Raw genomic sequence first — 13,904 nt, 5'->3', positions numbered from 1 at the left:
ATAAGCAAAACAAAATGCAAAGAGTTTGTCAGACCTTAGATGGTGAGAATAAGAACTTACACACTGTGCTGCTGTCCTAACACTGGACGATTCCTCATGCCCCATCACAAGGGATTCACTGCATGGGGCCACATAAACCCCATCAGCAAGCACGAAGGAAGGAGCCTCTTCCAGAGGCCAAGGGCAACTGCACACTGGGTGACTTGGTTTCCATATTGTCCATTCAGAACTCCTCTGTTTGCACAGAGGCCCAGTCCTGGGTGTAATTTGGTTCTCCCTTTCTGTGGCAGTAGCCTTTAACAGGAAGACTGATGAGTGTTTGATACATATACGCTATCTCCAAAAAAATTTAAATTGGCTCAAAATATAGAATATAGAATAAAACAGGAAACAAATTAGAACACAGTGAGACGATGTATTAGTGAAAAGAGCCAGTTACAGAGCATATGCACAATACCCCACATGTAAATAAAAATGAATACAAATACTAGAAAAATACATACTAAAAGATATACGCTAAAATGTTACCCATGGCTACATCTGGGTAGTAGAATTATAGATGATTTTCCTTTTTTTAAGTGCTTTTCTCTGCTAATTTTTCTATAATGATCATACAATTTTTGCAAAACAGAGGAAAGAATAAGTGTTATTTTAAAAAAGAAAGTGAAAAAGAAAAGGGGCCCATGTGGTATACAGGAGACTCTACCATAGTCATTAAGTGCATGTAAACGTAGGGACCTAAAATAGATGAAGTGGCGAAGCTAATACAGAAGCGATTACTTGGAAGTTCAATACGCCTGCCATATGCAGGCCTACAGTGTGTCCCTCAGCTTTCTAGCAGCAAAACTTTCAGACTGGCCTTGGAAATGTTCTTATTGATAATTCTATTTTGTCCAAGATCCCTGCTGTTCAAACTCTGAGATAAAATGTGTCTATAATTAGTCATTGTTCCCCAGTCACATTACCAGAGCAACACAAGTCCAACTAAAGGAGCACAGATGTACCTGATTAATCGTCACATTATTCTGCCCTGATTGACAGTGATGTTAGGCCCTGTAATTATTCCTATACGAGATCAGCCTTGGTTCTTAAATGGGCTACTTGTATATTAGACTAAAATTGGAATGATCTTTAGGGGGGAAAAAAAAGACTGAAAAATTCATTTGTAATGGAGGTAACCTAAATCACTCATAAAAATTAGCAAAGATGCATGTGGGGAAATTGTTTAAATAGATTGGATCCAGTCTCACAGAGATCTTGTAAATAAAATCTAGAGTATCTTGTAAATAAGATCTCTATGGTCCAATTCTGAATTTCCCTAGTTTCTGTGAGCTGCTAAAGAGTAGGTTCATTTAAAATCTTCTCACCAATCGGGGGAGGAGCAACTTCTGAGTGCCCGGGTGTAGAGCTGGCACATGTCACCACGGCCACCAGCAGTACAGCTGCCTATGCCACCACAGCTACCAACCATGCTCCTCCTCTGTGGAGAAGCCTCACCTCCTGGGTGACGAGTGGTACAGAACAATCACCCTTGCCAAAACAGCACAGTCAGCCAGAAGCAGGTTTCTTGTTCAGCCTTGCTCTATAAATGAGGCTGGCAGTGACGGAGACACAGAAGTGAGAAATGAGGGGTAGGACTGAATCAGCTTCTCTGTGAATTAGGCCCTCTTGGGAGCTTAGATGACCCTGGAAGCAGGGTATCATTCAGTTGATTAATTGTCACTTCTATCATGTCCCTGTTTAAATTTTTTTTTTTTTTTTTTTTTTTTTTTTTTTTTTTGAGATGGAGTCTCGCCCTGTTGCCCAGGCTGGAGTGTGGCGGCGTAACTGTGGCTCACTGCAACCTCTGCCTCCCAGGTTCAGGTGATTTTCCTGCCTCAGACTCCTGAGTAGCTAAGATTACAGGCGCCTGCCACCACACCTGGCTAATTTTTATATTTGCAGTAGAGACGGGGTTTCACCATGTTGGCCAGGCTAGTCTCGAACTCCTGACCTTAGGAGATCTGCCCGCCTCAGCCTCACAAAGTGCTGGGATTACAGACGTGAGCCACGGTGCACGGCCTTCTATCTTTAAAAGTTTCTATCTACTTAAGCATTCTAAGGCCATAAATATAAGTTTTATTTATTTGTCTAAATTTCTTGTGTATTTATGTAAATATGTATCATTGTTAACATTATGCAAATAGATATTTACATAACTTTTATTTACTTATTAATGCAAAATCTACCATTCTTCCAAAGAACTTTAATCCTTGATACTCCTCCTTGGAAATAGCACTGGTTAACGTCAATCCAAAATGTTCTCCTGGGCAATTCTGCAGGTGTCTTGTTTTGGGAATGTGTCATAAGGCTTAGAAGCAATTCCAAATATAAATTGTGTTATTAACATAATGGTGTTAAGTCAACTTTGTGTTAAATAGAAGCAGTAACACTATCCACCAAGTATATAAAATATATACTATTTTAATATTAAGAAATATTTCTTCCATTTCTATTAATGTTTCTGTCATAAAACTGGTGAGCCACCCACAGCTGCAGAGCGTTTTCTAGCAGGAAAATTGCATTTCTGTTGCTTTTGAAATCCAGACATGTGCTTTCCCCGAAATTATCTGTAAAGGCAGATGGTATATTATCAGAAATATTACACTTAAATTCTGTATTTTAGTCTAGCGGGGAAACAGAGTTCTGATGAGAAGCTGAATCTGAGTACTAGAAGGGAGTAGAATGACAGTGAGGAATACTAGAAAGAAAGACCAAAAGGAAAACCACTTGGGCAGGCAGATTTATGAGCTGCCATTTGTTGCCAAGAATTCAATCTCAACAGCAGTCATCAGAAAAGCTTCTCTTTTTCTCCTAAGATGGTCAGCTGGAGTCCTCAAGCCTCCATCTGCTGCTCCTCCGGGTCTCTAGCAATTTATAAATCTTCGTTCATTAAATTCCCACAAAACTTTTTTCCTATTTAATATTGTAGAGGAAAATATTAATTTAAAAAGTGAATATTGGGGTTCAAGGCTATTAACTTCAAAATGATTTTATATTGCAAGATAGAAAGGACATCATGAATGCAGGGAAGAACGGGGAGGCACACTGACAGCACGCCTGGGCAACAAATTGTAGTGCTGGGCCTTGGCTGCCAACTATTTTGACCCCTGATCAGGGTTGGGCAAACAGCTGAGCTCAATGCAAGTAGGAATGGAAAGTCATGTTCAGACTTAGCAGCTGAATCAGCAGGCAGGAAGGCTGGGGTAAGGGAGGACAGGTGGTCTATAAACAGCAGTCGGTCTCAAAAAATCTATTTATAAGACGGGAGATTAGGGAAACAATTTGCCTGCTTTGAAAGCAAGTGGCAGATGCACTCAGTGGGGCCTCCTTTCCAGCATGCTGCAGCCTCATGACAAACGGTGCTTCTGACTCTGATGACATTGAGAATCCTTCACCAGATGCTAGGACAGAGGAAAAACAAGTGGCAAGGCACCAGCCTGAGAAAAGCTCCTTTTGTATTGCTGAAATGCTTTGATACAGATTACACAGACCACTCAAAATGAAGCGGTGAACGACTCTCTGCAGAGGATTTCGGAATTTTCTGATTCACCACAACAAACATTACCTGCTGTAAGTCAGGTTTGCCACCATGAAACACTGCAGTATTTTTTCACTTAGGTGCTAAGCTTTCTACGTGAGTTTCACCTGAGTTTGAAGATGAAATCTTACCAGAAAATGAAAACTATTGACCTTTACTAAACCGTGATATCAGCAGGATACCATAAGATCCCGGCAGCTTCTTACCTTGTTGTGGCTAGTCTTTTCTCCCTTTTTCCAGTCCCAAAATACAATACTGTGAAAATCGTCTAAACCAACCGACACCAGACATTTTCCATCGGCTGTATGAAAACAACACAAATGTCAAGATTTCTTCCATGAAAAAAACAAAACATTTCATATACTGTAAAGAGGAGTAAGTAATTGATCTTAAGAATTGATAACTGTTTGAGGTGATGGATGTGATAGCTGCCCTGACTTGATTACACAATGTATACATGTACTGAAACATCATACTATACTCGATAAACATGTACAATTATTATATTTTAATACATTAGAGGTATCATACACTAAATGGACCTCACTGAATGAAATGCATGACCAGAGGCAGCCGAGCTTCCTAATGCATTTCATATACTGTAAAGAGGCAGCAGAAGTCAATTGCCCACCTGACATTCTGAGACACAGAGCTAGAGAGACTCTCAGATAAGCTACAAAAACTTTTGTCTATTTTGTGACAAACAAATCTCATGACATTTACTTGAGGTGCCACTTGGCTTTGTGACCCTGAGACCATTTTCAGCTCTAAAAACTAGGTTAACTCTCTAAGTTAGGAACATTACAGAAACTAAATTTAACTTAAAAAATTCTTTCAAAAGATGATTTTACAATTAAAAAATTTTATGATCCCTATCTCAAATATAGTGTGCTTGTTATAGGAAATTTAGAAAATATGGATACAGAAAAATTTTAAATCTCCCAAATTTCTAGGCTTACATTTGATATATATCCTACCAGTCTTTACATAAATGTGCTTAGAAAAAACAATGCCAGAATCATACTAAACAGGTTATCTAATCTTTCTTCATCTATTATATCATGAACATTTTCCTTTAGTATTAAATATTACTTAAATTGTTTAGAAAAGTGGCAAGAATAGATTACTGTAAATCCCTATGTATAACTGCTTATTGTCAGTTTTCACATCACTTGTCTGCTTTGCATTTCCAGGACAATTTATTTCTCTAATAATAATTATCCATGATTACTATAATTTGGACATTTAGGTTATTTTCCCAAAAATTGTTTTAAAAAATATACTGAATGCACAATTAAATTTCAAATAAAAACAGTTAATTTGCTTTTTCCCTTCAAGACAAAAGAAAAGGTATAGTCAATAAGCCTTTCCTTTGCTGCCTCCTTGCAAGGCTAGATTCAACACAGAAGCATCTCTGGGTCAGCAGTCTCCCTTCCACTAGCTGTGCGGTTGCTAGGAGACGAGTGATCAAGCTCATCCTGCGTCAGTATATCAAGGCTCTTCTCTGACTACCAAGGGCCAGCTATGAGGGTAAAGCAACACAGGTCTGTGATAAATTGCCTCTCCCAGGTCTGCCAGTCCATTCAGAGGTCTCAACTGGTATTTTCAAAGGCAGACCTGCAGTAGACCCCAAATTAAGGTTGCCAGGTAAAATATAGAAAACCTTGTTAAACTGGCATTTCAGGTAAGCAGTAACTAATTTCTTAGTACAAGTATGTCCCATGCAATATTTATATGTATATTACATATTTATCCTTATTTTGCATGGAATATACTTATGACAAAAATTATTTACCTGAAACTCTAATTTAATTGAGCTTCCTATAATTTTGTTGGCTCAATCTGGCAACCCCATCTCAAATGCCAACCAATGCCCATGCTTCGAGGGCCCTTGCTTGTGCAAGAGACCCTTCTCCAACCAACTGGAAATGGTAGTCTCCTCCTCCTATTCTGGATGAAGGAAAGTCAGAGAAAGAAAAAGTCTGGTTTAACAAACCAAATCCTCTCCAACCCTCCATCACTACTAAGCATGAGGCAAGGATTTGAAAGTTATATGACCTTTTCAAGCTACTAGGCTGTAGTATTAGATGAAGACACTAACACTTTCCTTAAGGGCTAAATCACCACCAGGTGATTATTATAAACTATGTCTTTCAAATCACAACTAATGATACCCCCTTATGCTTAAAGGTTACCAGGCTTTAAATTGGGCAAGGTCCCTCTGTATGCATTTAGGAGAAGGAACTAGTAATGACTTCCTATTCATTACCAACATTACTTTTTCCACAGCTCTTGCTATAGCCTGGTTGTTTTTATGTTGGCATGCCTCTGCATTTGATTTTATTTTTATTGGTGTTTTCTGTCTTTAAGATCATAACCTCTTTTAAGACTTATAATAATCTTATCACATTTCCTTTGTAAGCCTCACACTAATCAAGCTTTCAATGAATGTTGATGATACTGGTGACACTGATGATGAGGAGGAAGATAAAGACAGAATATGCCTATGGATGGTATAAATTGAAATGGAATGTACTATGCTTTATAGCTATAAAGATTTTGGCCAGGTGCAGTGGCTCACATCTGTAAGCCCAACACTTTGGGAGGCTGAGGCAGGTGAATCCCTTGAGCCCAGGAGTTGGTGATCAGCCTGGGCAACATGACAAAACCCAGTCTCTACAAAAAATACAAAAAAAATTAGCTAAGTGTGGTGGTGTGTATCTGTAGTCCCAGCTACTAGGGAGGCTGACGTGGGAGGATCGACTGAGCTCAGGAGGTCCAGCCTGCAGTGAGCCATAATCATGCCACTGCACTTCAGCCTGGGTGACACAGTGAGAACTTGTCTCAAAAAAAAAAAAAAAAAACTTTGTTTTTGGATGATGAGTAAAGAGTGAGTACAAAGTTAGTTAGGAAGAGTAAGTTCTGGTGTTACATTACGTGTTAAGGTGACTATAGCTAATATTGTGTTGTATATTTCAAAATAGCTAGAAAAGAAGATCTTGAATGTTATCACCACAAAGAAATGATAAATGTTTGAGGTGATGGATGTGACAGCTATTCTGATTTGGTCATTACACAATATAAATACGTACTGAAATGTCACATTATACCCTGTAAACATTTGCAATTATGTGTTAATTATAAACAAATTAAAAAAAATTATTCATTTCAAAAACACTGCACAAATATTCAATGTCTTGTTGCATTCACTGACTATATTTCATGTTTTCTTTTGAAATCTGTGTAGTTATATGTTCTTCTTGGAATGCAAGCACAAATACATTTAAAATAATAAAGTTTTATGTCATCTGAAGAAGGCCTAAGGGTAAGCTGATTTTGAGATTGTAGGAGGTGAGCTTTTATTTTAGGAAAATTTCTGCAAGACCCTCTCAGCTTATCCTCACTGTTGCACCACCTTTCTAAACCAAAAAAGGTATTCTGATTGTGGGTAGCAATGGAAGCAGCAGTGCAAACCCAGAGGTGCCTCAACAACCATACCTCTTCTTTGGGATAGTGACTTCCCTGAGTTCTGCCGATGTGGGCCATTTCTGTGTATATACTACACAGTTTGGAAATAAAATTGGCTACATTTTTACTCTTTCCCAGTTCTCACTTTCCCTGTAAGGCTTGGTCTTAGCTTTGGAAATCTACTCTCTGGTCAGTTAGTTGGAGTTTTTAGTTTTTAGCCATGTTTTTAGAGTCTTAGGTAACGTCCTTTCACATCTTTCCAGTTACAGCATGCATTAATTATGGATGTTTGTGACATAGTCCAGAAATAATAGGAAGGCATTTAATGTCAACAGTAAAGGGTGAATTAGAAAAAGTTTTATTCAGACAATTATGACTTGGTCAGTCTATTCAGGGCTCATAAAAAATGCATAGGTTTTCTATTGAACACAATGAAATCAAGTCTCAGATGTGCTCTTATGGAAATCAGTATAATTCTATGAAGGTTTAAAAAAATTATATGGTTGATATTTAAGCTAGAAAATATTTATGTGGTTGACCTTTTCTATTTCTAATCTGGTTTTCTACTCATGCGGAAGCACTTCCCTCACGGCAAGCACAAAACAAAAATGGTTCCCCTTCCCCTAGACAGTAATAAATACTGAGTTAAAAGAGGTTCTCAACTAAGATAATACAAATTCATTCCTTCTTGTCCTTGTAGCCCAGTTACAAATTCTGTCCCAAGAAATGTTTTTGATTAAAAATGTCTTTTGTTTGCTTTCAAAAAGTGGCAAGAACAATCTAAATCCTCAGTTGTCTAATTTTCACACTGTTTGCCTGCTTTATATTTCCAGGACAATTTATTCTCTAGTAAGAGACAAGCACACTATCAGTAGGTGCCCACAAAATCCCCCAAATGAGCTAACTCCTAAGAGATGGGCAGCGACAGGGGTACTGAGGCAGGCACACAGATGGAGCACTAGCTAAATCATCACCGATGAGTGTCACATCAGTGCCCTGTTTACATGGTTAAACAAAGAGGTCTACATAGTCTCCTCTTTCAACATTTCTACTTGAGCTACTCACTTTTCTATCAGTTTCCAAAAGAAGGTAGCGTTAGTTGCCCTTGCTCATACTTCAGGTAAGTGTGTGTTTCTTGGCTGTTTTAGAACAGGATCTCTCTTCACTTGGGGCTGTTCCACGTGAGGGCCTCTATACACCACCATGTCTACTCCACAGTTACAGTGGAGGGTGGGAGGGGCAGATGGACATGCTTACTGGAGGGCACAGGGAGCGGAAAGTGAGCCTGCACACCCGGGCATGACACTCTTGCCAAGTGTACACACTAGCACCAGCAAAGGGAAGGGGCCAGAGGAGGCCTGACACCGAGGAGAACTGTTGGCATGCCTCCCGCCTGCTGTCAAACCCAGGCCTGGTGGCTCTCGCAATGGACCTGGGTTCTGCCTTTGGATCAGCCACTGTTGACTTTTACCCAGGCCACACCACCAAACTTCAGGATCTCCATTCTCGGCCTATAAAGTGGTGCAGGGGTTTAAGACTCAAACTATATTATTATAACAGACTGCTATCGATAGAAATTAAACCAAACAGGCCTCAGCTCACACTTTCAGGAGTCACCACAGGTCCCCACTCCCCTACCCCAACCCCCAGTCAATGACTACAGTTCATCTGTATGTAACCATTCATGGTAATGAATCACGTATCAGTGAAAGTTTTTCCACAATAGTCCTTAGTATTAGTACTTTCTAAAGCTATCAGATTCCTTTCTACCATTTACATATTGACATACTCCTTAACCTATAAAACAAAAAGGTGAATTTCCATAATCACAAACAACACACTTGCTGAAAAATGGGCTCTTTCCCAGTGATTGTTACCTGGGGAATGGAGACTGTATTGTTAAAATACTGAAATGCTCTTCTTATGCACAAAATATTTCATATTTGGGAATTTATTTGCCCAAGATGGGAATCAGAAGCAGTTACAGAATCGGGCTCCTCACCTCCTCCAGAGTATCTCATTTCTCTACCCAGGCACTGATCTGAAGGGCTGTCTTATGGGAAAAAGCTTTCTAAGCTCACTTAACTTCTTGTTCTTTCTTCTATAATACTAATAAGCCCAGAAGAAATGTTAGCTATCTGAAATACAGAGGCCACATTACTGGGGACCACCTTATTGCTATGAACTCATAATTAATGTCTTTGATCTGCTAATCTCTTCCTCCAAAGGTATTTAAATAACATGAGCTAATTATTTTGATTTTAAAAAATAGAAAATTAATCAACTCTATAGAGGAAATAACCTAATGATTAAATCCTATTTATATTACTCTAAATTTCTGGCCACTTTGTTTATATGCTAATACACATATGCACATTTTCATTTGCAATCAGTGATAGATGGTGTTTTGAATTCAGTTTTTTCTTTTATCTGGATACATTGAAATGTGCATAAAATACAGTCTTCATACTTGTCATTTTGAATTACCGCTTTATTATACTTTGCCAGATTGTTCACTGAATTGAGTCAATTTTCAGTGCTGCCAAAAGTATGAATATATTGGATTCCCAATAATGTTGTAAACATGTAGCTGTTGTTATTTATTTTTGCTACTTTAATGGGCATTTTACCACTCTTCTAAAGCACAATAATTACTTATATTAAGTATACACATATATGTCTGCTAGCAAAATTAATTTTAGGAAAAGGGCAGTTTGGCCACTGAGGAGTGGAACTATGGAGAACAAAAAGCAGAAGGAATTCATCCACATCTTTGAAATACAATCATATTGGAACTAAAATTACAGTTTCTTTTAGGTTTCACTGCTTTATCAGTGACACATGGCACACCTATTTTAAAACTGCATTCCATCGAACTTCCAGGAGTGTGGACTTTGTATTCACTGTTTATTGAGTGAATTACTGAGTGTGTTATTCCGCTGGCAGGTGGTATGCGGAGTTCTCTCTCCCTTGACACTTATGCCTTCTCCTACCTCACGTCACCAGTGTAAAGCATGAACTGTTTAGCCTTGATTTTTACTAATTTAATAATCACCGAAGGCACTGAATAACCTCTAATATGATACAGCAGCTCAGATTTGTAGAGTAATTTATAGTATGTGAGAACATGCCTGTTACAAAAACTAAAAATTGCCCCATGTTGCATTTGTCAGCCAATGAAGGTAGTTTTCACCCAAACGTGGTTTATATTGTAAAATTCTAGCAGTAATAGGGAAAGGCAAGATAAAGTGCATGAAGCAGAACCTCATTTGTTCATTTAGTCATTCACACTTTTTTAGTAGCTTCTATTTGCACAGCAGTATGACATGTGCAGTGGGGAGCAGAGAGATGGGATTTGCTGCCAAGTAGTTTACTGTGTGTGAAATGCATGGGAGATGCTGACACAAATAACTATGTGCCACATGGAGTGCCACAAGAACAATGGGTGCCATAAGAGCAATGACAAAAAAGGGCTAAGGGATGCAGAAAAAAAGGGATGCAGAAAAAAGGACAGGTTATTTCTCCCTGTAAAGTTGGAAGAGAAAACTTCCAGCTTGACCTTAAAGGATGGGAGGACTTGAAAAGACACATTAGAACAGCATGAGCAAAGAACACAGGCAAAAGAAGGGCAAGAGTACATGTAGCCTCCACGGTTAGAGAGACGCGAAGGAGCACTAAGGACTGGTGGGTTTAAAATACTGCTAAGGAAGGTTAAGGCCAGATCATGGAAGGCCATGGATGTCCCAAGGGCTCCACACTGAGTCAGCCAACCAAGGGGAATCCATGTGGTGGCAATGGTAACTGTGCTTTTGGGAGACTCCAGAAGAGGGTAGGATGGACTGAGGAAGTGGGATAGAATCAGAGACCAGCATGACTACCATGGCATAGATGAGAGGGAGTGAGGGCTTGAACAGGGAGACGAAGGGATAGGGAAGAGAGATCAGGCTTGTGGAGTCATGGAATTTAATATTATACGTGTTATACTTATTAGGCATTTGAATAAAATTTAGAAAAATATTATAAAATTAGCTTTCTATAGAAAGTTTAGAATTCTTTTTCTATTGATCTAATTTCTACAGTTGTGATTATTAAAAATTTCTAGGTAGAAATACTTTTTGTGATAGGCCTTCATTCTCAAATGCTAGCTTAAAGAAAACTCACTCTAAAGGAACTTACTTTCTTCAGTTATTTTTTATGATACTGTGTTCAAATTCTAAATTAAGATGAAAACTTCAGTTCTATTTTTTCAACATAAAAGTTATTTCCAAAACACCAGTGTTGTAAAGTGGCCCTCTGCAGAGAATTTGCAGCCTTCTCTCTAGTACTTTGTATTTTCAATCAGAAGTGATGCGCTCCCACTTATTTGGAGAGATGAAATTGATGTTCTGAGTCACTGCCAGACATTTGCGACTAAGTCAACAGCAACAGCTGCTCTGGATTTCAAATTGCTCAAGCAAATACAGAACACGGTGTGAGCTCTGGGTAATGACTTGGGAGAGAGAAAACGAAGAAGATGGGAAGGGGTGTGTAATCTAAAGGCCACATTTTTCGATGAGGTATTCCCATGTATGATTCCCAGTCTAAGAGTGGGTAGCCGGCATACAAAGAGCTTGCACTTCAATACAAAAGGAACTAAGTGGGAGCATGTTTAAATACACACACACATACACACACACGCATGTGCATGCACACTCTCTCTGTGTCTCTCTCTCTCTCAATGTAGAACCATGTGTCAATGACTCTGGGCCTTACCTGAAAAATCAAGTGCACACACTCCTCTCTGATGTTGTCCTTTTAATAGCGACAGACATTTTAGAGTTTGTGTGTCCCACACATGAATAGCAGCATCTCTTCCGACCTTAAATAACAGGATGACTGTTATTAACTACTAATAAGTTATACTAACAAAGATTTTGTTCCTTAGAGTCCAACACTGCTCAGAAACCAAGATAAACCCATTTGGAGAGTAGGAGGACCCTAGGAAATCATCTGGTACAACTCAGCTATTTTTGAGAGGAGGAAACTGAGGCACTGTATCTTTAAGAGGCTGGTCTTGGCAATCAGGTAGAGTTCCAGCAGAGCCTAACCTGATGCCTGGGCCTTTAAGGCTAATTCACACGTCCACTGTACCTTGTTTTTCTCAGTTACTTCTACCATTCCCTCTCCTGCCTTCCCAGCTTGACACAAGAGTCTGCTTCTCACTCAAGGAAGTCACCTGTACATTGTCGTGATGCTATCCAGAGTTATTTTACCCATTCTCCATTACGCTACCCACCAGGAGGAGGCCTGGCCCCGCTTCTCCCCCTGGGAAATAACATTTTCATGGCATAACTATCTTTCAGTAAGGTGGATTATCTTTGCAAGGATACAAGCTTCTATCACACTAATCCCCAACAACAAAGAAAATTGTAATAGTAAAGTGGTTTTCCTCACTCGTAGTATGTAGAGGGGGTGGGAAATCTGTTGGGTGTGATGACTTTAAAAGGAAAAATGGGAGATAAAGCCATAGGCATAATTCAGCAACATCCAGGCCACTCTTACAGAGGTCTGTGGAGGCCTAGTCTCCTGCAGGTGGCTGCTGGAATACTGTTTGCCACCAGTTTACCTTCCATCAAATACAGTATTGAGTGCAGTATCTTCTTGGGGATTTATGTAAAAAAATCACCTCTGGCTTTTACTGAAAAAAAGAGGCTATTAAATACACATGAATCAAGCACCATCTGTTTATAAGATAGGCAAAAAATAAGGGCAAGTGAAAAAGCAAAGCAATGATCAATTACTTGGAAAATCTTACAACATCAACTAACACAAAAGGTCTCTTAACGTTCAGTGGGAAGGCCAGCAAATTCATGTATAAACCAATGGCCAGTCCTTACCCTTTGGAGGATTGTAACCCTTTTAAAAAACAATTTAAAAGTTATGGATCCTTTTTCCCCCCAAATATACCTTCTAAGGGGTTGACTCCCCTCATGCTCTCATTTTCATTCGTGGATTTCATGAACCCCAGGTTACGAACCCTGTCCAAAGGCTTTACCACCTGCATGTCAAGTCTCAGGAGAGGGTTTGCCTCATGTTAACCTTTGACATTATACCAAGAATGTTTTCTTCGAATTTGCCACTTAGTTAATACCAGTTGAAGTATTATCTGCAATTAAACACTCATGATAAAAACTGAACAAAAGTATAATCTATACATTTGAGGAAAAGATAAAACTAAAAATACTTTTGACAATATTACTCTTTTGCCAGCAAGGTAATAACACCTGAGTTTAATAAAGTCTTTGTTTAATAAATTAACTATTATTTTTCTCTTTCCATCCCCAAATGAATGTAGAGGGTCCCTGTTTTAGCAGTTTTTTCAATTATAGACTCAATCTAAGGGTTAGGCATTTCAAAAAAAGTTCAGATAAAATTCAAGGTGTTTTTATAAGGCTAAAATATAAATTAGTCAAAAGTCTTATGGTTTTAAGTCTTACAAATATAATTACACTCTAGATGTTATAGTATTTTTAAATGGTTCATTCAATAAATATTTATTGAGTACCTAGGATATACTAAGTCCTGGGCATACAGTGAGGAAGTATATAAAGCTGCTCCTTGACAAAACTTTCACTATTTTAGTTTTAGCTGGTCCCATTCATAGATCTCATCATTCCAGGGAAAGAACTCCTCAGAGGTCTCCCAGTAGTGCTAGAATGCTTTGGTTGATTCACCCATCATCATGGAAGGATCCAGTGTTCACTCAATCTTCACCTTCCCATCTCATGCTTATTTCTACCCAGTATTTCTTGAATTTCTAATATGTAAACTGAATTCAAAAATTTAATTCTCTTTTTGGCTAGGCCCTAGTTTTACA

The 13,904-nt window shown here is 38.7% G+C and overlaps 1 protein-coding gene across 1 annotated transcript in view; it reads right to left on the bottom strand.

Annotated features, from left to right (window-relative positions):
• Positions 1 to 13,904, bottom strand: part of EML6 (EMAP like 6) — a 254,718-nt gene that overhangs the window by 89,568 nt on the left and 151,246 nt on the right. The window contains 3 exon segments of the mRNA XM_010378900.2: positions 3,787 to 3,800; positions 3,802 to 3,881; positions 11,801 to 11,906. Coding sequence (XP_010377202.2) covers positions 3,787 to 3,800; positions 3,802 to 3,881; positions 11,801 to 11,906 — 200 coding nt within the window.

Source organism: Rhinopithecus roxellana, chromosome 17 (assembly GCF_007565055.1).
Source record: "Rhinopithecus roxellana isolate Shanxi Qingling chromosome 17, ASM756505v1, whole genome shotgun sequence".
In the NCBI taxonomy this organism is placed as follows: Eukaryota; Metazoa; Chordata; class Mammalia; order Primates; family Cercopithecidae; genus Rhinopithecus; species Rhinopithecus roxellana.
Note: the sequence above shows the minus strand (reverse complement) of the source record. Positions and strands in the feature narration are given on the sequence as shown.